The following is a 26,882-nucleotide window of genomic DNA, read 5'->3' on the forward strand; positions in this document are numbered from 1 at the left end:
GCCGTCAACTGTCTGGTTACCAACTTTCTTTTTTAAAATATGTTGTTATAAATATGAAATAAAATATTGTGTTCAACAGAACAAAGAAACCCATACAGATTTGGAACAACATGAGGGTGAGTAACTTAGGCTAAATGATGACAGAATCTTAATTTTTTGGGTGAACTATCCCTTTAAGGATTAAAGCCGTGGGTACTTTTATTTTGACACACCATGTATCGTCATGCTAACCTCTATGTGCTAAACTCACTGATATTAATCATAGACAGTATATGATATTAATATAACGTTCCTTCTTATTGCATGTCTGAGTCGTTCAGTGAGTATATCACGCTGTATGTTTTTATATCTGCGTGTTCTCCAACCGTAAGCGCGTGGATAACGCGAGCTTTTTAGTTTTTCTTCATAAGTTAGCAGTTTAGCAATGCTGTAATATCTCACTCTCCGTAACACCTTGGTTTGATAACTGTTCAGATTACATTCTTAACATTTGTTTTATGTACTGCTAATTTGTCCTGTACGTCCATGTGTGTAGTCATGGAAACGGACGCGTCTCTCCTGGATGTTGAATTAGAGCAGAAACAGCAAGAAGAGCTGTATCAACAACTTTTGCTTCAGGTAAGTTAACCGCTTTGACACAACTAAGCTCAACAAATACATAAGTAACGTTACTCTGCGGTGTTTCGAAGCAGGTCCCGACTCCCAACTATAAACATTATTAAACTTAGTGGAATATGGAAAGTCACAGTAAACGAGCACGATTACCAATGCGTTTCATTAGTAAGTTATACAACAAAAATGCACATAGTTCAACCGAAAATTAAAATGCTGTAATCATTTACATGTATTACTGACTTTTTTTCTGCAAAACACAAAAGGAGATTATGACTGACAGAAGTCACCATTCTGTCTGACTGGGTTAGTCCCCAAATTTATGCCTAAAAGCAGCCTTTTCTCATTTCCGGGTTTCTCAGACGCAGAAGTCGTCATAGTTGGGTAAACTTCTGTAGAGGTGATGGGGGACAGCAGCAAATTTAACTTTTGTATTTCCATTTGCTCCAAAAGCAAAAGAAAAAAAATCTGTGACTGAGTTTCCATGTCTTTCCCATTAGTGTTACTTCTTCCCCTTCAGTCTAGGAATAAATAGGGAACGACGACGAACAATAAATGTGTGGAGAGAACTTGAGGATCTTCAACTCTCCAGCCCCAGAGTCACAAACAACCAAACGTTAGTTTTTTTTGTTTTTTTTTAAATGGCGTGTCAGCCTTTTATTTTAAAATTAAGCAGAGGTTCAAAAGTAACCAGGTATATTAAATAAAACATTACGAATAAACAAAAAATACAAACAAAAGACTAAAATACCTTTAACTAAAAGGGAAATTAACATTAACTAACCTATACATAAAAGAAAGAAAGCAAAACAACATATACCTTCCCTCACTCCCTAACCATCCATTAAACAGAAGAAAAGTTATAGGTATCCTCCACCCTACATAACCCACAACTAACTTATCATTAAAGGAGAACTCCAGTCAATTTTAACATTGAGCTCATTTTTTTGTACATTTGGAGTGCTGTCAATACAGAGAACAACAACAAAAATCGGTGTTGCCTACACCGAGTTATTCTATTTTTAAAATTTGCACCCTGTTGACTTCAATGGGGCAAGTACTAAACCTGCTTTTAGCCTCTTAACATCCTTGATGTGTCATTACAAGTGCACAGAAAATGTGAGTGATTCCTTCTGAGTGAACACGAGTGAGTCTGACTGCAGTAGATGTGAAAGAAATGTATAAAAATGATGTTATTTAAGCCAGAGCAAATACCTTTGTTTACATCCTGTTTTTCGGTTGAAGTCCAAAGTAGTCGATTGCAGAGTTCACACGCATAGGTTTAATACCTATGATCACGCGCGTGAACTCGGCAATCGACTACTTTGGACTTCAACCGAAAAACAGGATGTAAACAAAGGTATTTGCGCTGGCTTAAATAACATCATTTTTATACACATCTTTCACATCTACTGCAGTCAGACTCACTCGTGTTCACTCAGAAGGAATCACTCACATTTTCTGTGCACTTGTAATGACACATCAAGGATGTTAAGAGGCTAAAAGCAGGTTTAGTACTTGCCCCATTGAAGTCAACAGGGTGCAAATTTTAAAAATAGAATAACTCGGTGTAGGCAACACCGATTTTTGTCGTTGTTCTCTGTATTGACAGCACTCCAAATGTACAAAAAAATGAGCTCAATGTTAAAATTGACCTGAGTTCTCCTTTAATGTCATCAACTCAACTGAACGTTTTGACCATGGTTTTGACACACAGTCAGACACATTATAGCCCAACAGCAAAGAGTGCGACAAGCGCCAACTCTTCTGGGACTGGAGGATGGAATGACCTCAAACGGCACATTTGTCTCTCTGTTTTCTCAGCGCTCTCTCTGCAGCTTTATATTGGAGTCCTTAGGACACGCACCAATCAGTGAATGGACAGCACTCAGATTGATGAATATACACTGGTGGTAGCCATTAACTTGTCATGCAAGCAAACACAGGAAAAGAGAAAGAGAGAGAAATACACACTCCATTAACACTCCTTATATAAATAACAGAAACAAAACTGAAATACGTCCTTGGACATAATAAGTAGAAACACCCTTGCAGCAGTATTAATGTGCTTTTTGTGATTTACTGAAAAGGTAATATAACACAGTATTTAGCGTTATAAATGTGTATAAACTTTAAAAAATGAAAATAGGAAAAACATTACCAGATTTGCGATGTTAATAACAGTGGAAACGTGCCATCACACAGTCTGTGAAAATGTTCAATAACTCCTTTCGACAAAAAGAACCATAACTCTAGTCCATATGACTTATACACTATATATTTATTTACTCTTCATCTTTATCATACAATACAGCATCTGTGTGAGTTCCAGAGTGTAAAAAAATAAATGTTTAATTTTTGGGTGAACTATCCCTTTAAGTCAAAAAGAAAGGTGTATAACTTCCATTTGTCTGACTAACCATTTTTTTATCAGAATCTATTTGAATATTTTACTTTTGCATTATCATCCAGACAATAAATGTGTGGATTTTTTGTTTGTACTATAGGCACACCTTTTTTTTCTTCTTTTTTTTTTAAATGTTTTTAAATTCCATTGCTTTACCTTCAGGTATTATTGAGTATTTATTTTATTTTTTTATCATTACACTCTTCTAAATGCATCATAAATGCTCATGCACTGGTGCTAACAAAATCAGATAATGGGGTTGGTTCCCAGGAATATACAGTGTATATATATATATATATATATATATATATATATATATATATATATATATATATATATATGATAAAATATACAGCTTGAATGCAATGTAAGTCCCTTTAGAGAAAGGTAACTAAATTGGGGAACTAATCTAAGACAAAAATATGTTATTTTCCAACATCACAGAGCATGGGAAAAATGCAAAACGACAGTCCCCCTTCCAAAGTCATCCGTCCACAGCCAGGTTAGTCTGATATTTCAAAACATCTTCTCAGGACTATTATATCATTAACTCAGCCAAATTCATCAGAATTTTCTCTCTATGCCAGGCATGTGTGTGAAGACCTCCTCAGTGTCAGAAAAACAGAAGGTCTTTCTGAATATCTGTCAGTCACAGGCGGTGCCGCCCCCTCCTCCTCTGTCCCAGGAAGCACTCGCGAAACTACTGGAGTCAGAGGACCCGACAAGTTACAGAGTGCCCATGAGTCTCGGCGAGCCACACACGGAAGTGGACAACAGTAAGAGACACATTCACATTTTCAAATTTACTCCATTCTCCTTTAATTATTGGTTTCCCTTATCCAATCGAAAAATCTATTGTTTCAATGCAAGGGCATTTGTTGTCTGATCTGATTGACATAAATCACTAAAAAGGAAGAAAATAAAGCATCATTAACTATGAATGACAAAACAACCACCCTTATTTGTGATAACCCTTCCCTTCCTTCCTTTTATGATAAAGCATTTGATTTGAATTCAGAATATTTTTATGTTTGCCAGGCTCACAAGGCTGTACTGTATATGATGTCGTGATCAATGATGAGTTCTTCCAGAAATGTCAGGTATGTGTCTTGTATGTGAATGTACACATTGAAAGTACCTCAGGAATATGCAACTGCATTTATTGTGTAGGGAAGTGGGTTTTACCAGCCCACTCACTGGACGTGCTAAGGCCCATTCACACCAAAGACGATAACTATAAAGATAATGATAAAGCTATAGTTCTAAAAATCGTTTTCAATATTAAAGAATAGCAGAGTTCACACCACAGCTAAAAACATAGACAGCCAATCAGAATCCATCCTGCTGTAAAGAGCTCAAGCATTTAAAGTGACAGACAAGCACTCGCTTAGAATAAACAGAATGATATTGTCCGCTGGTGTGGATGCTAATATAGTTATCGTTATAGTTATCTTTATAGTTATTGTTCTTGGTGTGAATGGGCCTTTATGTTCCAAGATGGAAAAATAAATATGATGGCCCAACCCACAAATGCACTATGGTGCAAAAGATCTCCTCCACACCTGGACTCACACAACATATATCAACCAACTGGTAACTATACTTATTTATAGGGGATGTTGAGGGTCTGATTTAATTTTCAAACAAGCTATGAAAATTAAATCAGACCCTCAATATCCCCTTTTCCCTGAATACGAAACCCTGCCATCAGGAAGAAGACTCTGTGTACCAAAATGTAAAACTAATGGCCTAAAATTATCATTTGTGCCAGCCTCCATTAAGCTGCTGAACGATGTGAAATAGAGCTGTGCACAATAAATATGTGAGCACTTCAGCACTTTACTTATGATCCCGGTGCAATAGGGCAACGTGCAATAAACATACTAGCACCTTAGCTTATGCACTTTACACAAACTTCAGTGCAATGGAGCAATGTGCAACAACCACACTAGCACTTTAGCACTTGCACTTTAATCCATGGAACTGTGTTGTCAACAATGCCCTTTTTTCTTCTGTTTTTTTTTTTTTTTTTGTGAAGTACAATATATCGATGCTTCTCAGGTTTTTGTCGATGTGTTTTGTGATTTGTGATGTCTGTTGTGATGTTTTGTTGAAGCAACTCTGCACTGTGCCCAAGCAGAATTTCCCCTTGGGGACAATAAAGTTAACCTACCTACTTGAATGTTTACAGTTGTAATCAAAATTATTCAACCCCCCATTGCAAATCAGGTTTATTGGCAAAATTGACAGACTTTCAGCTGTTTGCAATGAACAAATCAAACAAAAGTAATTGAAATTGCTCAATACAACAAATATTTCAAGTGGTTTCCCCAAATTCAACACAAAATGCAACTTTCAGTGACTTCTGCAGTCTCAAAATTATTCAACCTCTTCATGGCAAGCATCTTTAGTTCTCAGTAGAACGCCCTGCTGCAAACGAGATGTATAACCAGACACCAGCTTCTGGCAGCGTTTCTGAGGAATCTTAGTCCATTCCTCACAAGTAATGGCCTCCAGTTCAGTAATATTCTTGGGCTTGCGTACTGCAGCCGCCGCCTTCAAATCCTACTAGAGATTTTCTATGGGGTTCAAGTCAGATGACTGTGATGGCCACTGTAGAATCTTCCAGGACTTCTTCTGCAACCAAGCCTTGGTGGAATTTGAGGTATGCTTGGGGTCATTGTCCTGTTGTAAGGTCCAATGCCTTTGCTATATTTTTGTGTCCTGTTCCTTGTTTGGGAAGGGTGATGAAATCTTCTCCTAACCTTTTGGACCATTCTCTTGACTTCTAACAAGCAGTCAAACGAGACACTCAACAAACCTTGTCAGTTCATATATTTCATGTGTTCTAGCTCAAGCACACCTGGTGCAACTAATGAAGCCCTTGATTAGTTGCATCAGGTGTGCTTGAGACAACACCTGTTTTGCAGATTTGTGCTGATTCTATTCAGGGGGTTGAATAATTTTGAGACTTAAAGTCTGTAGATTTTGCCAATAAACCTGATTTGCAAAGGTGGTTGAATAATTTCAATTACAACTGTATGTATGCATGTGTATGCGATGTGAGTTTATTGTAGTGGGGCGATGAGTGCTTTGACATTGAATGAATAAGTGCTATGGGTCTCGTGCACACCCGGGCCATAGCGTTAACGGAGGAGAGGAAAATTAAAGTGTGTGTGTGTGTGTGTGTGTGTGTGTGTCAGACTCAGAGCCAGCACTATCCTGGCAGATCAGGTCTCCCTCTTCACAATTGTCATCTCTGTGTATGCTTGTACCCAACAGAAAGATACCCTATTCCAGCAGTTTCTTATTGCAGTTTCTTTGGAGGGACTGGAAAACAAATACAACCTTGAGTTAAGCAGAGGTCATAAAGAACATCTGATATTCAGTTCTCTGCATGTTTCTACTTCAGAATATGCCTTTTTCATGCCATGTCCATTGATCCTATCTTTGTTTTTTTTAGATATTAAGATTTTGAAGAACAGGAAGTTCATGGGCTCTGTAGCAGAACAAAACATTCGTACCAAGAGCAAGCCAATTATCCAGGAAGTTAACTCAAAGTGAGTTATTTATCTCTTTGGTGGATTTAGAGTGGTTCTGAATGAAGCCAATTGTGAGATAGACTGGAAGAGCAATTCTAATAATACAATTAATATTCACTACTAGGCATACTCTTTAAATTCTTCAAATACATTTATTGGAATCTACTGAGCTCCGCACATGACATGTGGGAAAAAAATCTGTATATTGTGACCAAGAATTAAGAATTCATTCCCACTGTTAGATCGTGACAAAATGTTAGATCGGATGGATCTCCACGTCAGAAATATCAAATATATTAGATATAAATCCCTGCCTGAAGATATGAGTCTTCTATCAGTCTAAGAGCTTGACTGTGAATGCCAGGGAAGAGCAGAAGCAGGAGATAAAGTGATAATAATAAAAAGAGCAGAGTTTATTGAATAATCTTAGTTGTGAATGTTTCTCAATGCTTAGACTTTGTCTGGATGTTTCAGTGCTCAATGCTCAGACTTCATCTGACCAGTTAAAATCCAACAAGCATTATTATACCACAGCAAAAGCAATGTAAAATTACTGCTTCACAACATTGTCCTGTGATGTTAAAAACATTGAAATAGAGACATTCTCTTATCTCCTAATCATGAAAACAAACATCCCTTCAAACCACACAAGGTAACACTTTACAATAACTGTATAACTGTCATTAATAGGTAATTAACAAACATCACATATTGCTTAACAGTTAATTAGTTAATATACATTTACATTGCTAGAAATATGAGATAATGTGCTTCTTAATGTTTACTAATGAACTTATTAAATGTTACATAATGATTAGCAGATAATTAGTTAATGTAAATTGAAATGCTTACAAATGTTATTAAACTTTCAATTCATATGATCAAGCACTTTTTAAAAATTAAATCAAATGGTTTTGACAAATGGTTTACAATGATTAAAAGCTTAATTAATAAATCATTTAAACATTATATAATGCTTAATGGATCTTTAGCTAGAGATAATATACTTGTTAATGTTTAAATGATATGTTAATCATTATGTAATGTAAATAGAATGCAAACAAATGTCATTAAACTTCAAATCATTTTATTACCTATAGCATTTTTTTACATTTACAAATGTTGTGAAAAAAATTGTTTCATTATAATTTTAAGCACTTCACACACAATTTATGTTAACATAATCATTAACTAATAACCACAGTCTGTAAAGGTCACACATTTCTAAGTTCTTCAAGTTCTAAATTCTTGCTAAAAACAACAACAACACATAATTGTACTTCAGGTGCAAAACATGTTTTTTATTGCCTCAACACTTATACTTTATATCCTTAAACAGGATATTCATTGAATCATTCATAAACAAGAGAAAACAATACATTTTTCAAGAAAATACTTGTTCATTTATCAAAAACACCTTATATAAAGTAAGACCAGTCATTCTTATATTGTTCAATTTTCTGAACACCAACAGATAAATACCATGATACTTATAATACATAATACAAGTTGATTCCACAGAATGCTGCCAATTTTGTTTCAAAATCAGTGCTAAATAAGTCTGCAGATTCTGTCTGTACCTGGTCCTAAGTTATCAGAGACACTTTGCCTGTCTGTCCCATCTGATCCCATCAGTTGTTGACAACTAGAACTAGCACTAGAATTGCTCTAATCACTTTGTTCTTTGTGGACAGGGAACCTCACTCCTTGCCTTCATCAACCAAACGGTAAGTATATTTGGAGTTGTTTGAATGCATTTGTGCATCTTATCGATTTGTAAATAGTATGGTTTGACCCTTTCAGATGTGTTTTGAAACCAGAGACCAGTGCATTTTTTAATGCCCCATTTGTTATGCTCAGTGTGATATATCTTTATTGTGAGGCAGAGCTTCACCTGAAACTTAATAATTTATGCCTTTATTGTACTTCATGTATTCCAGTCCAGAATTCAGTCTATTAGTGGAGCCCTCAATTGAAAATGCGGAGTATCTGATCGCCGAGATCTTGCTTCCTGGAGTGGTGAGTAATGGTTGCCTGGTTCTGGATTTCATTCAATCATTAACAAAAAGTAAGAGACTCTAGGCTTTACTGTCTTCATCGCTAGATATCTGCTCGCTCTCTTGTTCTGGATTTGGGAGAAGACAGACTAGTGCTGATTGCTCGACCTGCTCTTTTCCACTTGGATATTTTCTTTCCCCTGCTTATTGACCAAGAAAACAGTGTTGCCCAGTACAACACAAATACGCAGGTAAGTTCTGTCAGAATAGTGTGCTATTTTAAGCGCTACACAGTTACTGTTCATTGTATTTGTGCTGGTGCAGATTTTCAGTATGTCTCACACAGTCTTTTCCTGTCTTCCTTTCAGACGCTCACAGTGACCATGCCAGTAGTGTCTTCATAAAATCTATTGCAAGACTATTATTTCATAATAAACTGACTTTATTTTGCACACAGAGTGTTATGTGTGTTTCCAATTTACTCAAGACTTAATTGTTAACAAAGCTTTAAAAGTTATTTTCTTTAGAGGTGTAGAATACTTTTCTGAATACGTCTTCTTTGTTGCCCTAGACCACAGGTGTCAAATTCAGTTCCTGGAGGGCCACAGCCCTACACAGTTTTGTTCCAACCCTGCTTCAACACACACACACCTGCAGTTTTCAAATAAGCCTGAAGGACTTGATTAGCTGATCAGGTGTGTTTAATTAGGGTTGAAGCTAAACTCTGCAGGGCCGTGGCCCTCCAGGAACTGAGTTTGACACCCCTGCCCTAGACCTTCCACCAGTGATTTTTATAGAACTGTGTGCTTTAAACAGCAAAGAGAGACACTTTTTACTTTTGAGAAAGACCGTCATGTCAAGAGTTAAAATCATAATATGGCAAAACCTGAAACCTATGAAAGAAAAATGTGGTCTGATGAGTACAAAGGCTCTATGTTTGGTGCAAACCCACAGACCATCTCCACCCTCAGTGGTGTTTCTCTTCATGTGTAGGAACAGACAGACAGAAAAAGAGTTGGCCTGAAAAAAAAAGACGGTAGGTATCCTGGATTTGCTCAAATTTGAAGTGGGCAAACACAGCTCTGAGTGACCTAAAAGGCACTGGAAGGACTGCAAACCAAATGTTTGCTAAGGGATGAATACTTTTAAAAAAGAATAAATGTCTCTCATGCTGAAGAAATGAATATTCTAAATATTACAAGACTGCAAGCTATTTTGCAGGCAAAGATGCTTTGTTTTATCGTTAAAGTTTAAAAACTTGAACCTCACTTCTTATAACAGCAAATTTCCCATCTACCCATCCTTTCACCTTAAAGTTGTCTTATCTATTACCTTATTTTACTTTGTGTCAAATAGAAAATATGTATTCTGGGAAGAATTGGGTCTAAATCCCCTGTGCTATTTTTGTCCCCAACTGTCCCTTTGTTTTTTCTATCTCTTTTTATATCCCTGTGTTTGTTGTGTGAGGTCATTCCCCCTGTTTCCCCTAATCCTTTGTGGTGGTCATCTTTCTGTCCCTGGGTTCATTTCTAATCCATCCATGGTCCTACGCTGTAGCTGCTAACACCCTCCATCTGTCCCTGTCCTCATATAAAACCAACCCATTGTCCTGCATTACAAAACTCTCATAATTCACAGGGACTCTCCTTTCATCCTTTGTGAGCCTGTGTTTTATCCTTTTCCACGGCGAAACCATCCTACCATCACTAAAAGGTAAAAGTATTTTTGTTACTTCTTAAACAACTGCATTTTTTTCAGTCTGTTCTTTCCATCTCGAGAAAAGTAACTGAACTTATCAGTATAATTCAGACAGTAAATTAGCTACATTTTATGAAATATGAAGGTCTGTTTGTTATTTTTAGTTCTTGTGTGCAGTTATAATAATGTTAGTTGTATCTGATAATGTGTTTTTATTTCCTGTACCAGACTATTGTGCTACTTTAGGAAAATGTTTAATGAAATAACTATGGGCAAAACAGTGTGTAGCTGGCCAACAATGGTCATAACATGCATACTTATTCCTGGCGCAAGTGCCTGTAGTAGTCTGTACTGATATTTGTAGAGTTTGAGTGCGTCCCGGACCAAATGGACTTATGGAACTATTAATAAAATTCACTCCAAGAACAATAAAGATTTGTCTTAACTCATGTAATCTCCCCCTGCATCCTTGGCTAAAATGATCCTATCAGTATTTTGTGGTTAATGCTGCAATGCTTTATCTGTCACTTTCCCCATCCTGTTCTTAAAATGACTCTTGTTTCTATTCCTACTTGGGTCGATCCAGAACGAGGGGCATCTTTCGTTTGTAATTTGATCCTTTCGTGCAGAATTTAGCCAGACTCGTGCCCTTTAGATGCTGAGAATCTCATTAACAAAGTAAGGGCAATCTGTTGAAAGGCTGGTTTTTAGGTGGCCACTGCTTACAAGCCTTTGTCTGGAGACAGTAAAGTACAAGTTGAGTGGTGACAGCTACATGCCTCATAAATTCTCTCTGCCGATGACAATGCAGCTATAAAATTGTTTCAAATAGCAGATATGATATTGCACTGATATGAAAGATGAGGCACAGGGAGAGAAATCTCTCAGTGGAAGGTTAAAGACTGCAGTCAAACAGTGTGTGATAGACATTGACTGCATTTCCTTGCAATCAAATCCTGAAGTTCCTATTAGGAAAAACAAGCAAATGCTGGTACATATTGGGGATATTGTATTTCACCCTGTCTTTGTCTCCACATTCCCACCTGTTCTCACTCCATTGATCTTCATATGAAGCATTCAACGGGGTGTCAGCACTTGGGAACAATGGAACAATTTAGATCTGGTGCTACTTTTGTTTTGTCACTCTCTCCTGCGCTCTCATCCTCTTTCTAAAGTGATTGCGAAATGTTAGGTGGTTCTGCTTGTACTTTCAGACATTCCTTCCTTCCTGTCTCACTTTCTCTTTCTCCTTCTGTTATCCAGTGTCATCATGTCTGATGTAGAGGAAGAATATGAGTGAGTAATGTTTCTATTTGACCATTAAAGCATTACATTTAAAGGGTACTGTAATGTTTACTTATTCCTTTCTCTTCCCTAAATGGCCTGTTAGAGAACAAGTAGCGGGTAAGTATTTATTTATTTATTTATTGCCCATATTAAAATGTAGCTTTAGTAATTATCAGTAAAGCCTTGGTATAATGTGTACCCAGAGGCCAATTATAGATACCTCTAGAGACCCAGCTGAGCTTCACTTGGTTTTAGAGTGCTACGTACAAGTCTGATTGGGTGCTTAGGCTTGTTACCCTGCCTCTTCCTGGAAGGGTTATTTTTATTACAGTGATCTCATGTTTATGCTAGCATACATCCCTAACAAATGGTGTGCACTTACATAATCCTTTGCACACACTTATTTATATACACACTTATATTCTTTCCTCACGTGTTCTCTCTGGCACAGACTAGATATTCACATATGTTTTCCTTTCATTTATCACCCTGTCATTGAGGAGCAGAGGAGGAGGAGGAGGCTGCAGAGGATGCAGGACAAGGTAAATTTGACCTCAGTGAGGGTTTAAAGAATCAAACTCTCAATGTTGATGAGAAAATTAAAGAATGTACAAAAATGAATATTCCGAGAAATTAGATTTTACTCAAGCAATGCTGACGTCACTAGCGGAAATAGTGTGAATGTGAGATGAGTTTTTTTTTTATGAGGTTCAGGAGGTTGCACTTCAATCACCCACTGATTGGCTGGTCACACTGTCAATGGGTCCGTAAATCTACAAATGGGTTATTTAGGGGAATTCCAGTTAAGCCACATAAAGAGACCAGTATGCTCAATGAAGACCAGCAGTCAAAGGCCACTTTGACACACTTCCAGAGGCCATAGAAAATGAGTAAGAGGAGCCAGCCTCAAACTAACTTGGGATATAGAAACACTACTTATAGTCATATGGATAATCAGTTGACATCATTTCTACAGGTTCTGTTTGGTTAACAGTACAGATAATTCTAGCAGCATCTGATTAATGTGGATGTATGAGCAAATTAATTCATTGATAACAATTACATTTTTATTCTCTGGAAGCTGGGCTGAATGTGTAAACACTGTTACTGCATTCCTGACATGCATGGGTCAGACCCTCAGTCTCCTCTCAGATACCAAATACAGACATTTCCTGTTACATAAATACCAGAATAGATACACTGGTTTTAAGAAAACTTATATTTTCATTATGAATTTCATTATGATTTTTATGATTTATTTAATTCAAGAAGAGGGATTGTAAATCCAACACCTTCAGTTCGACCATCACAAATGGACAAACTAATAGACTGCAACAATTGGTTTCCGGAAGTAAAAATCCGATCCATTATTTTCATAGGAGAACTGATTTTAAACGCTAAAATACCAAGTCTATTGTAAGCTAAGAGGTTGTTAATCAATGGTTTGTATTATTGTTGAAGCCATCAGCCAGCATTATTTAAAAATATTTTTAATCGTGTTTAACTGTAGGATTCCTTAAAAAATAAAATAAAAAATAATAATAATATATATACAGTCATGGTAAAAATTGATGGCACCCCTGGTAAATATGATAAAAAATGGCTGTAAAAAATAAATCTGCATTGTTTTTCCTTTTGATCTTTCCTTCAAATAATTCGCAAAAATCTAACCTTTCATTTAAGTAAAAGAATTGAAATTGGGGGGTAAATCACATTATGAAATAAATGTTTTTCTCCAAAACACGCTGGTCATAATTGTTGGCACCCCTAGAATTTTTTATGAGAAAAATATCTCTGAAGTATTTTCCCATTAATATTTACATTTTTAAGCACACCAGGGTGACTAGGAACATGAAATTGTCCAGCTATGACTTCTTGTTCACAGGAGTTTAAATATGAGGAAACACAAAGGCCAAATCCCCTGAATCATCATTCACAATGAGGAAAACCAAAGAATACAGTTCTGATGTGCAGCAAAAGATTGTTGAGCTTCACAAAATAGAAAGTGGCTGTAAGAAAATATCTAAAGAATTGAAAATCCCCATTTTGACCATCAGGGCAATAATTAAGAAGTCATAATCAACTAAAGATGTTACGAATCTGCCAGGAAGTGGACGTGTGTCTATATTGTATTAATGGACGGTGAGGAGGATAGTTTGAGTGGCCAAAGACTCTTCAAGGATCATAGATGGAGAATTGCAGGGATTAGTTGAGTCTTGGGGCTCAGAAAGCCTAAAAAAAATTATCAAACAACCCCTACATCACCACATGTTGTTTGGGAGGATTTCAAGAAAAATCCTCCTCGCTCCTCCAGAAACAAACTCCAGCAAATTCAGTTGTCAGACACGGCTGGATCTTCAAAAGGGACCGGATTGATGGTCAGATGAAACAAAAAAAGGGCTTTTTGGCAGCAAACCCAGCAGATGTGTTTGGTGCACACAGGGATAAAAAGTACCCCATGCCTACGGTTAAATATACTGCTGGATCTTATATGTTGTGGGCCTATTTATTTGCTGGAGGTCCTGGACATCTTGTTCAAATACATGGTATTATGGATTCTAGCAAATACCAACAGATAAAAAATCAAAACCTGACGGCCTCTGCTAGAAATCTTATAATGGGCTGTGGTTGGATCTTCATTCAGGACAACGATCCAAAACAAACATCAAAATCAACACAAAAATGGGTAACTGAGCACAAAATGAAGCTTCTGCCATGACCGTCCCAGTCCCCTAAACTGAACACTATAGAAAATGAGTGGGCTGAACTGAAGAGGAGAAGCACCAACATGAACTCGTGAATCTGAAGGATCTGGAGAGGTTCTGTATGGAGGAATGGTCTCTGATCTCTTGTCAGTTATTCTCCAAACTCATCAGGCATTATAGGAGAAAACTCAGAGCTGTTATCTTGGCAAAAGGAGGTTGCAAAAAGTATTTAATAACAGGGTGCCAACAATTATGGCCAGTGTGTTTTGGAGAAAAACATTTATTTTATAATGTGATTTAACCCCACTTTCAATTCTTTTACTTCAATGAAAGGTTAGATTTTTGTGAATTTTTTTAATGAAAGATCAAAAGGATAAACAATGCAGATTTATTTTTTACAGCCATTTTTTAACATATTTATCAGGGGTGCCATCAATTTTGACCACCACTGTATATACACCTCTATACTGAAAACATTACCTGCAATGTTACCTCAGATTTATGGTCCAAAAAGGCTAAGCAACAGTTCTTAAATGAACATTTTCATATAATCCTCAAGTGAGATAAAAGTAAAAATATCTGGCTTGATGTCTGTGATGGACTCTTTACGCAATTAAATACTGTAATTTTAATACATAACAGAAATGAATAGAAATAAAGAAGTGGGATGCTGAGGTATAAGTGGCTAGTACTTAAATGCGATGTACAGAAATGATTGACAGTATTTGACAGAGATTGACAGAACATTCTACAATAAAAAACAACGATGTTAATAAAATGAATTAATCTTTGATTTGTTTTTAATATTAGTATATAAACATAGAAGAATATTATATTGGTGTCTTATTGAAAGTGGTAAATGTGTCTAACCTAGAAATAATTTAATCAGCCAATATCAAAAAAAATATTTTTTTCCCCAAGTCAAAACCCATAATTCTTTATCTTGTTAATCAAAAGGACAGAACATAATGATCATGAGCAGCCTCATGATTTTTGCATCTCTGAAAGAACATTAACATTTCTGCATAAAGAGAAAACACGATTATTGAGTAGAACTAAATACCTCATTTTTTTTCTATATCTGTTAAAGAGATTGATTTGTTTGATTTATTTTGATTTCATGTTTCTTTGCTGGATCTGTATTACAGAAGACCAGGAGTATACAGATTATCAAGGTACTTTGTTCATATTCATCAAAAAAGACATGCACAATCAGAATAGCATGTAAAAAAAAAAAACTTATATGGAAGGTTGATGGCATGCGTTTGTTTGTTTTGGGTGATGTAATATTTAACCGGTCAGTTTACACTTTTTTTTTTTTTACCATGTTGCACGTGCATGTTTGTGAATATAGTGTTTTTGTAAATTTTGGTTCTACTGTATAGCTTTAAGAGCTCACTGGTTTAAAGGGGTGGTATAATGCCCTTTTCACAAGATGTCAAATAAGTCTTTGATGTCCCCAGAGTGTGTATGTGAGCAAAAACGCACCGTTTTTGTGTCTGTCCCTTTAAATGCAGCCCGGCACAGAGGGCAGAGCCTCAACAGCTTGTGTCCTGAAAATTTCAATAACTTTTAGCCTTTTATGTCCAAACCAGAGTCAGACAAAGATGGAGAGACTCAAGAATAAGTGACAACATGTAGACAACATTTATGAGTGGTTAGTGGATGAATTTATGTAGCTTATGTGTAGTTATCTTCTAGTCATTGATTAGCATATTTTGTCATGACAATTTATAAATCGTGTTCCTGGTGGCGGGGTTTATGTAGATGTATGGTTAGTGATTTCACTAACCCGGGAGGAAGCTCATGTAGTTCCTACCAGCCGTTTGTTGTAGTGCTTAAAAAGCTATTTCTTTAAAGGAGACATATCATGCTTTTAAATCGTTCCTTTTTACATATAAATCATACATTTGTAGTCTATATAAAGCGGAACTGCAATGCTTGGGTCTGAATTCCTCATTATTATAGCTCCACGGGCCCCTTTTCTGATGTGCGTCTGAGAGCAACTCGTTTTGGTGCGGTCTCTTTAAATACAATTGAGACACTTCATACCCCGCCCCCTCTCCAGGGGCCGGTTTCACAAAGCTATTTTAGACCGGTCTATAGTGTTAGACAAGTCTAAAATGTGCTCATAGACTAGTCTAATGCAAGTTAGACTGTTTCACAAAAATAAAGACTGACTTAATTTAGACCAAAAAAATTAGACACCTTACCCCCAGGCTAACTTAGGTCTAAGACTCTATGTTACCTTGGCAACCAGCAGTAACAATCAGTTACATTACAAACTGCCAAAAGAAAAGGGAAAATGGCTCATAATTTAAACATTTCTTCTTGTTACTACATTCCCAAGTAAAATGTCCTTGTAACTGTTAGGGCCGTTACATAGTCAACGCGAGCAACGATCGACGCGAGCGTCACGAGCGATGCGTGAAATGCAATACACCGTGACTGCTTAAACAGGGGGTAGTAGAGTCATAGCTCTGAATGCCCGTTTATTTCGCTTCAAACGCTCGCTTTATACGCGCGTCCTATTCAACTTGGACGCGCGAATGGATTTTAAATGTTCAAGCGTCGAATTAGACGCGATAGACGCGTTTGGTGTGAACGCTGCATAATAACAGGCTGCGATGTCAAGATTGCAATGCTGGAATGTGTGTGTGTGTCAGAGAGAGAGAGAGAGAGGCACGGGCGCGATCGAACAGTGGAAACATAAAAACATACTGTGTCATTTATACTCCTCCAACAAACACATTTTCCGCTGTGGTAAACTGCACTGAGCGGTTGAATGTGCTTACTCGATCCGCCATGTTTTTTGTTTTGAAAAGTGTCTTATTTTACCCAGAATGCATTGCAGTGTAGTCATACTTAAGATAGTCAGAGTCTTAAGTGCTTTGTGCAACGGTCTGATTTAGATGTCTATCTGAAGTCTGACTACCTACTATATCTAAGCCATAGTCAAAGTCTATCTTTGTGAAACCGGCCCCAGGATGCAGAGGTGACACTCGGTTCAACTCCACCCCGTTCGGCCATTTTTGTAGTTTGATAGCAGAGATACGATTATCTAGCGGCACAGAAACTTTTTATTCACACGTTATTAACAAAATGTCAACAACGGAAGACTTGTCCAGCCAGCCTTACATGTTCGAGCCAGAGTCGGAGCCGGAGCGAGATGAAAATGAAGACGACGAACCTGCAGAACAACGTCTTCATATGGATGTATCGCAATGGTGTGTTACTGTATTTACACATGAAACTTTGGTCTTCCGACCTTTTACCACAGTGTCGATTTATTTTGATTAATATGTGCGAGGGAGAGAGAGCAAGACAGCGTCTAGTTTGGAGACGGTTTCTTGTTTACACTTTCGCCTGGCTCCGAAGAGAGAGAGTGCGTGCGCGCGACCGGGTCTCTCTCTCTGCTCGTTCTTTCAGTTAAACATGCGCCCTGTCCACAGTCTATGGCCCTGTCACAAGCGCGGCTGTTCATCTACATTAGACGGTGTAATGAAGCGTGTGGGTTACTACATCCAACAACTGAACATTTGAACTTACCCTCTCGTAACTTCTGCATCTTTTAGCTTGGACTACAAAATTGCAGCGAGAAATAAAAATGGCGGATTGCTCGAAGTGTTGGGCCGGAAGTCAATGTCCTTATTTGGCAGTTCCGCTGCAAATACTGTGACGTAATAGTTCACAAAACGTCATAGATAACAGAAAAATCGGAACAGGTTGAAAAATAAGGCCAAAACAGAATATAAAGATATCAACGAAGCACCTGAAGAGAATAATTTCAACTTTTCTGTACTTCTAAACACTCCAAATATACAACAAAATGCATTTAAGGGCTAAAAAAAGTGGATTTAGCATGATATGTCCCCTTTAAAAGCAAATATCTCCCTTTGCTTTGAACTTTGAGTGTCTGACTTTGCAGATGTTGTTTATGCTCAAACAGCAACATTACACACTAACTAAAGTTAAAAAAGTTTGAAATCATAATCAACCATCCCTTTAAATACTGTTCAGACGTAGCACAAATCGTGTCACTTTGGCAATAATATATGACCCCCTCCAGTGAGCTCTTAAAGCTATATAGTAGAACCAAACATTTACAAAAACACTATATTCACAAACATGCACGTGCAACATGGTAAAAAAAGTGTTATATTTGATATATATATATACAGTCAACAATATATATATACAATATATATATATATGTATATATATATATATTATATATATATACAGACCCTTTCCAAAAAATTAGAATATCATGGAAAAGTTTATTTATTTCCATAATTCCATTCAAAACGTTAAACTTCCATAGATTATAGATTCAGGGCCCACAACTTAAACGATTTCAAGTACATAATTTGGGCTTCCAGCTCATAAAACCCACGAAAACAGGATTTCAAAAAATTAGAATATTACATGAAATCTCACAGTAATTACACAGTGATACCATGGTCATTGAACCAGGTTTTGGTTCTTTTGGCAGTGTGGGCCGGTGCAAATCCTGCTGGAAAATGAAGGAAGCATGAAGTGCTCTGAAAATGTCCTGGTAGACGGCTGCGTTTTGAAGTTTAACATTTTGAATGGAATTATGGAAATAAATAAACTTTTCCATGATATTCAAATTTTTTGGAAAGGGTCTGTATATATATCAAATATTCACATTGTTCTCTTATGTGTTTCTGTATTCTTTCAATGTTGTATTCATCAGAGGAGACTCAGGAAGAAGGTAAGGGCTTTTAGACGAAAGTACTTCACATTGTTCTCTTATGTGTTTCTGTATTCTTTCAATGCTGTATTCATCAGAGGAGACTCAGGAAGAAGGTAAGGGCTTTTAGACGAAAGTACTTCCTTTAACTCCTTATCTTGATCCCTGAGTTCAGTGTTGTTAATCGTGTTGTTACATCCTCTCGTGTTGAAACATTTGTGGCTTTTCTTTTTCACTGACCTGCATGACATAGAACTGTTGTTGACTAGTATTAATTATTACAATTTGTGTCACAAACGTGAAACTGAAATTATAATAAATTCTTCATATGTTAATAGTCATGTACTTTAAACATTAATAGCAACATGCTACTATATTTCATATCTGATGTGGCAAGAAGCAGTTTTGAATATATCATGGACTGATATGTCTAGAATATTAGTTGACGTTTTATACTATTTTTTTCAGGTTTGTTTATATTTTTTTTCTTATAACATTTGTCTTTCCAGTTAGTTCACTCTCTTTTTGTATAAAAACAATAAAAAAGTCTACACACACACACACACTCTCTCTCTCTTTTTGTATAAAACAATAAAACAGTCTGAACACACACACACACACACAAAATTGTGAATTTCTCTGAATTTACAAATTCTTGGAAACATTTAGGATAATGTAAGTACACAATTGAAAGAAATATATAACACTATGCACGTGGTTTTTGGATATTTTGATATAAAATTCTTACATATTGTACCTTTAATACCATAATCACCGAGTTTAATAAAAATTGACATGTGAACTGCAGAGTTCATGAAAGAACAGTTACAGTTGTGTCCTTTATTTTCATATTTCTTCTGAGGAACCAGCTTTATAAAAAATAAAAAATAAAAATTCCAGATCATTTTAGAATGTGAAATGGTCAAAAGACAGAAAAACACACAACCAGTATAGGGCAGCATATTGTATGGTTATGTGGGCGAACAGGAAATGCTGTATAATTATATTTTACAAGAACTGCCTTGTTTCTTTTTTCCCTATTTGCTGTCTCTTTTATCAGAGGAGGAAAGACCACGGCCCAAGTAAGTCTCTGAACACTCGTTTGTCAAACCACAGGCACGCTCTGTATTCTCCAGATGTCTTGGCACTTAATCCCAAAAATCTCTTGCTTTCCCAAAAATCTCCCACACAGGCCCATGGTTCCACAACTTGCCCCTCCAAAGATTCCAGAGGGTGAGCGGGTAGATTTCGATGTAAGTACCAGTTCAGTTCAGTTCATCAGTTTAGGATGAATTGTAAAGTGAGAATTACTTGTATAATATGAAGGGTTCACTTTTTACATACTGAACTGTGTGAATGTTTATATGGTGCGTCCAATGAAGACTAAGCAAACTGTGCTTGCTTTTATTGAGGTCGGATTAAATTCATATCCAATTAATTACCAAATGTGATTTAAAAATAACATTCAGTTTGGACTACATGGAAGTTATGGCTTTCTATTTCTAATCTATATCATTTCCTATCTTAGGATATTCACCGAAAAAGGATGGAGAAAGACTTTCTGGAGTTACAGACTTTAATTGATGTCCACTTTGAGCAGAGGAAGAAAGAGGAGGAAGAACTGATCGGTCTCAAGGAGAGAATTGTAATTCAGTCAATCTTTTCATATTTTTTTCTCTTTTATGACTTTTATTTACCACAAAAACCTTCTATACTCACCTTTCTCTTTGCTTTGTACTAATTTTCTCCATGTTGGCCATTCACTCCACCTGTCCTCAGGAGCGGCGACGGGCAGAACGAGCAGAGCAGCAGCGTGTTAGAGCAGAGAAAGAAAGAGACAGACAGACGAGGATTGCGGTAAATTAGAAGTCAAACTTAAAACATAGTAAATAAAATGCTCAATTGCTCTCAAAGTTGTAGGTGGAATTTTATACAGAATATCAAAATCGATGTGAAATATAATGTCTGCGCTCTCTCATCAGGAAGAGCGCCAGAGGAAAGAGGATGAGGAGGCTAAGAAGAGAGCAGAAGACGAGGCCAAGAAGAAGAAGGTTTTGTCCAATATGGGGGCAAACTTTGGTGGCTTCTTAGCCAAGGTAGGTTACTGAGCCTTACCTTAAATACAGTAATGTACCATTAATACATGTTTGTACATATGTGTGTTTGTGTTTAGGCAGAGCAGAAAAGGGGGAAGCGTTTGACTGGACGAGAGATCAAGAGAAAGACGCTTTCAGAGAGGCGCTCTCCACTTGGCATCGAAAATCTGCGAGAGGATGGGTTGAGGTGACCACACACATACGCATCCATGTTATAATATAATATAATATAAACTTTTATTAAGAAATCATTAAGAAACATTATATATGTCATGGACTGGTTGTATTGCATACACATTGAAGATGATGAAAGTCAAAGGTCTTTAATTAATAATCCACATAGAGTAACGAAAAAGACAAAGACCGGACAACTAAGAACAGAAACACGGGAACTTAAATACAAGAGGCAAACAAAGGTAATAAATGAACAGAATGAAGAATCAACTCAGTAACCATAGTAACTAATAATGAAACTGACAGGCAGGGAAAAAGCAAAGACAGAAAACTCAATTTTAAGCACTTCACACACTATTCATGTTAACATTATCCATTAACTCACAGTCTGTAAGTCTTCGCAGTCTTCGCAGAACCCAATCTAAGGTTGAAACTATTCAATGTTTGTAAAGGTTTATAAACGTTTGCTAATCATTTAGTACCTTCATGGACAGTCATCTCAGTGGGAAAAAAGTGTCTAAAATGACCTGAATTCACCCTATTTACACATCTTTACTTATCAGGATATTCATTGAATCATAAATAAACAACAGAAAACAATATATTTTTTCAAGAAAATACTAATCAAGCTGACCCCCGTACACTGTTGACCTAAACCCACCCTTAAACCTCCAAACCTGTCCCTAACCTTACCCGTCTCACACCTCAATAGCAGCAAAAAGTATTTTGCAGTAGACAACAATAGACAATAAGTACATTGTACCTAACTATTATTATTATTATTATTATTATTATTATTATTTAGATGTAAGTACATAGTTAAAGACACCTATATGAAGTAAGACCAGTCATTCTTATATTGTTAAATATTCTGTTGAACATCCGGATCACTCATAGCTACCAAACGCCTTTTTGCATTTGTGCATTTGTAAATAGTAGTTATATTATATATGAACTGAAGTTTAATGACATTTGTATATTTTCAAGAAGTGCATGATCATTTCAATTTAAAATTTAATGACATTTGTAAGCATTTAAATTTATATTAAATAATGTTCTGCTAATCAATCAACATCTAAAGTTTTAATAGGTTCATTAAACATTAACAAGCACATTATCTCATATTTTTAGCTATGTGAATATAGCTATATTAACTAATGATCTGTGAAGCACTGAATAATGTTTGTTAATGATTTATTGATGAAAGTTATTATAAAGTGTTGCCATATGTTTTCTGTAGTGCAAGATGTGCAAAGGATCTATAGTGTTTCATTTAAGTTCTTGTTCCCTTTTTTCAAGGGAACTCGAGCTGCATCGTGATGCGGTGGGAACGCCTCTGTGTGATTGCGTCATGAAGCACGTATGAAATCAGTCCAATGGTGTGACGGAACGTCATGTGACGTCATCGACCAGGAAACTATAACGCATACCTGGAACAAACAGTCACTAGCTTCTGTGTCTTCAGCAAGTGCTCTGTGTGAAACTGTCTCTGCATAACACAAGCATAATATATTATCTAGACAGGAGTATAATGGCGAGCAAACAGCTTTTAGGATCGTGTGTTCCTCCCTGCCCTCGCTTCATTACGAGTGGGACACATGCGATTTATGTGTCATTTGTTTGGGAGTGGAGTGGGCTGACAGTGTTCATTCATAAATTCCCGACGTGTAACATATGCACTATCGAGAGTTTTAGCTATGCTCCTGTTGGCTTTCTTCTTTAAAGATTCTTTTGCTTGGATCTTGTGTGCCGAGGCTAGTCTCGAGAGGCTGGTCCCCTTAGCAGATTTTCTGGCAACGTGGAAACTATTGCTCACAATAGAAAAGGGTTACAGAATTCAGTTCGGTTCTCGTCTGCCCAGATTTCTAGGGGTCCTCCCTATGGTGGTGGACCCCGAGCAGGCTCTGGTTATGGAGCAAGAAGCAGACTCTTCTGCGAAAGGAGGCTATAGAAAGGGTTCCTCCTCCCAGCTGGGACTCAGGGTTTTACAGCCGTTACTTCATTGTTCCAAAGAAGGATGGAGCTAACACTCAAGTGTTAACACTCAACATTTCAGGTTACGTATGTAACCCTGGTTCCCTGAAGAGGGAACGAGACGCTGCGTCGCCCTGCCATACTTCCTGCATGCCTGTGAGTGACTTGCTTCAGCCTATCAGACGCTAGTGACTGTTTGTTCCAGGTATGCTTTATAGTTTACTAGTAGATGACGTCACATGACGTTCCGTCACGCCATTGGACTGATTTCATATGTGCTTCATGAAGCAATCGGAAGCAGAGGCATTCCAGCCGTGTCTTGACGCAGCGTCTCGACGCAGTGTCTCGTTCCCTCTTCAGGGAACCATGGTTACATACGTAACCTGAGACGTTTTTTGACTGGAATGTTTTTTTCCATTCTCCATGAATAGTTGTTCTGCATCATCATCTGTTCCTTACTCCCAAAAAACAGGAAGCGAGCTCAGGAGATGTGGAACTGGATTCACCAGCTGGAGTCAGAGAAGTTTGACCTCTTGGATCAAATGAAGAGACAAAAGTATGAGGTGTGATGAACTGAGGTTTGAGAAACTGGTGAAAGATTTCACTGTATGAAACCTGACGGTGTTTGTATTGCAAATAATAATCTGTGCTTAGTTTAGAGAAAGTCAGATAGAGAAATAGATAGAGAGTGTAGAAAGTGAAAGCGCAGATAAAACACTGTATTTATCTGAAATGTGCTTCCTTCTCAACAGATTGTTGTTCTACTGAACAGGATTTCTCATGCTCAAAAGTTGTAAGTCACATTAAGTTAATAAATTGATTGTTTCCAGTCGTTCTAAACATAATAAAGTCATGCAGAAAAATGAGTCACTTTGCTAAGAGACACATGACAAATGAAAACAATATGTGTTCTAAAATCAGCTCAAAATATCAAACATGTTTGATATCATCCACCTCAATGGATTCATTGTCTGAAGCTAAAAATATCTTTGCCCATCAAAATGCAATTTTTTGTGAAATCTGTCAAACTCAGACTGCCCAAAATCTGCAGACTGCATCAACTTTTCCAGGCTGCAAATCTGGGTAAAAATCTGAACAAAAGTCATATAGTGTATTCCTGCCTTAAAGGGAAAGTGCATCCAAAGATGAAAATTCTGTCATTATTTACTCACTCTCATGTCATTCCAAACATGTATGCATTTCTTTCTTCTACTGCACAAAAGAAGATATACTGAAAAATATTGATAGCCAAGCAGTTTCGGTTCCCACTGAATGCCATTGTATTTTTTTTTGTCAATACAATGGAAGTCAATGGGAACCGAGGCTTGCTTATTAAATATCTTATTTTATGTTCCACAGAAGAAAAAAGTCTTAAAGGTGAGTAAAGATGAGTAAATGATGACACTTTTTTTTTGAAGACTATCCCTTTAAGTGAAAATTAGGCTTTACTTATTTCTTAAGCATTTTTCTTTTGTGAAAAAGACTATAATAGTCTGTCATTAAGAAAAATTGTCTCTGAATTGTGCTGACGTTTCACCTCTTTCTTTATCACAGCAAAAAAGTTCATGGTAAAGGAAAGGTCGGAGGTCGCTGGAAATAAGACATTGGAAAAATTCTGAAAAGCCAACAAGGAAGCTTTCCCTCTGACAATTTCACAGCATCTCCAAAAGAATAACATTTCAGAATATGTTCAAAACCTCTCTCAGATCTGATGTACTTGGATTAGATTAATCACTTCTGCTTGTTTTATTCTAATTTGTAAGGCACTTTGGATAAATGTGTCTTCTAAATGAATAAATGTCAATGTAAAATGCATCTGATTCCTCACTCATTCACAGAGAGTCTTTTAGCAAACTAGACTGGTTATGCAACTGAAACCGTTTCACTCTGAAAGGGAAGAGGAATGAAAATATACTGGAAATGAAAATAAACTGTCAGAGAGGAGTGTCTTTGGTGTGATTAAAGAACGTTTGCCTTCGTCCATACCGTTTAAAACAGCCTGAGGATCCTGTTTTCATGAGGATCCACACAAATTGTGGTTTCCAGCTCACATGTTTGGCTATTAATAGCAAAAGTCTTTCCATGTACTTTCTTAAATCTCTTTTGGCCAGTTTTCATTGGGATTGCAGAAATAAAATGGAATGTTAACATTTGCCCAGGAACATAAATTGTAACTGTTATGATTAGGTGAAGTCTCTTGCTGGGTTGACAGTGGTAGGAAAAAATTGTGTGAGGGAGTGTTCACCTCTTTCATAAACCATCATTATGCCATATAGCTCCCTGCAAATATTTGTTTCAATTAGAAGTGTAATTGTAAAAGAAAAAATATGTGTGTCCTGTAATAGCTAAGGCCTAATGAAGGCAACCAGCAGGCCCACATAATGGAAGCCTAAGCAACGATTTAACATACATTTTGTAGATCCAGTGGGCAGCATTTATAGAGATATAATTAAACATATATATATAAAATAAACCAAATTAAAATTCCTGACATTTTTACCTAATCTGAACGTGTTGGTGTGCTGTCGCCATCTGGTGGCCGGCGTATGATCGTTCACAATAAATTAGTACATTTGATGTCCTAAGCCTCATGTGTCAAATAATCTAGAAACACTGAATCAAAACCCTGAAAAAGAAGTTTATTCAAGTGTCCTCTTAGTATACTTCTTTTAAACTCGAATAATAAAGTATAATTGCCCTGACTTGACTAATACTGACAGTGACAGAAAGGTCTAAGTAGGCCTTGGCCTATACTTGTACTCATATCTTTTGACTGAGATATACTTAAAAGTATTATTAAGTATTCTAAGTATACTTGGCTTGTAGTTGTGTTTACTCTTTTGATTGAGTAGCCTATTAAATATTTTTTATCTAGTACATTTTTGGAAAATATTAATTTATAAAGAAAACCGAGATGTTTCTAATTCTGAGTTTCTGAATTTTTGTGTAGGCGATAGTCCTCTGATAGCATACACATGAATTTACTTAAAATCTCCTTCACTCTTTCTCCGCCATTGACTGAATTTCCATCTATATTTTGATCATCGTTCTGAATCCAATCCAGACGAAGTCTTTGACAAATGCGTTTTTCTCAGATTTTTTATGAAACTTTTGAACACATTAAACTCTTGATAAAAAGGATGCATGAAGCTAGAATAAAATGGTTTGAAAATGTTAAGTTAAAGTACAGTTAAATGTATATTTCAAATATAAAAAACAATACCTAAATAGGAAAATAGTAGTATACTTAAAGTGCAAAAATAATATATAAATAGTAAACTATAAGTATGTTGTTCACTTAAAGAAAACTTGCAAGTATACTAGTAGTTTACTGAAAGAGTGCTTTCAAAAACCTGTAAGTTTACTTGTAGTAGTTGCAGTAAAAACGAAAAACTTAGTTGTAAACTAGTTGCGTACTCAAAGTTTATACTGCTACATTTAAAGTATAATTAATAGAATATTTTATGGGCAATTTAGTTCGAAGTAGTATCAAAACAGTACACTTACAAGTACACTCCTAGTACATTGATATTAGTATAATTTATACATAAAGTGTACTTAAAAATTTACTTGAACTTTACTTAAGTATATTTAATAAAATGAACTTGAAGTATGATTATTTATTGCTAAGGGACCACAACAACTGCCAAAACTTTTGGCCATTATGGCTGTA

The 26,882-nt window shown here is 36.5% G+C and overlaps 2 protein-coding genes across 5 annotated transcripts; both read left to right on the plus strand.

The window, feature by feature from the left end:
* Window positions 1-216: 216 nt before the first annotated feature.
* Window positions 217-9,012, plus strand: pih1d1 (PIH1 domain containing 1). The gene is made up of 11 exons (XM_079855969.1): window positions 217-319; window positions 536-618; window positions 3,464-3,521; window positions 3,607-3,795; window positions 4,058-4,119; window positions 6,302-6,383; window positions 6,483-6,579; window positions 8,256-8,288; window positions 8,502-8,580; window positions 8,666-8,809; window positions 8,927-9,012. The coding sequence occupies exons 1-11, from the start codon at window positions 304-306 to the stop codon at window positions 8,960-8,962; spliced, it is 879 nt and encodes a 292-aa protein (XP_079712095.1). The 5' UTR covers window positions 217-303; the 3' UTR covers window positions 8,963-9,012.
* On the plus strand, window positions 8,927-25,020 carry tnnt1 (troponin T type 1 (skeletal, slow)). Of its 4 annotated transcripts, none has more exons than XM_079856131.1 (15): window positions 8,927-9,253; window positions 10,197-10,271; window positions 11,520-11,556; window positions 12,044-12,085; window positions 15,397-15,423; window positions 19,064-19,081; window positions 20,026-20,047; window positions 20,158-20,218; window positions 20,494-20,610; window positions 20,745-20,822; window positions 20,948-21,061; window positions 21,139-21,248; window positions 23,682-23,772; window positions 23,962-24,002; window positions 24,764-25,020. In XM_079856131.1, exons 8-15 carry the CDS (start codon window positions 20,162-20,164, stop codon window positions 24,807-24,809), a joined length of 654 nt encoding a protein of 217 aa, XP_079712257.1. In that variant the 5' UTR covers window positions 8,927-9,253; window positions 10,197-10,271; window positions 11,520-11,556; window positions 12,044-12,085; window positions 15,397-15,423; window positions 19,064-19,081; window positions 20,026-20,047; window positions 20,158-20,161; the 3' UTR covers window positions 24,810-25,020. The 4 variants fall into 4 exon arrangements, with proteins under 4 accessions (XP_079712257.1, XP_079712256.1, XP_079712255.1 ...); XM_079856130.1 differs by lacking the exon at window positions 8,927-9,253 and adding an exon at window positions 9,332-9,594; XM_079856128.1 differs by lacking the exons at window positions 8,927-9,253; window positions 19,064-19,081 and adding exons at window positions 11,647-11,660; window positions 18,969-18,986 and having other exon boundaries at window positions 10,138-10,271; window positions 11,520-11,552.
* The last annotated feature ends 1,862 nt before the right edge of the window (window positions 25,021-26,882 follow it).

This window comes from Squalius cephalus (assembly GCF_949319135.1).
Source record: "Squalius cephalus genome assembly, chromosome: 1".
In the NCBI taxonomy this organism is placed as follows: domain Eukaryota; kingdom Metazoa; phylum Chordata; class Actinopteri; order Cypriniformes; family Leuciscidae; genus Squalius; species Squalius cephalus.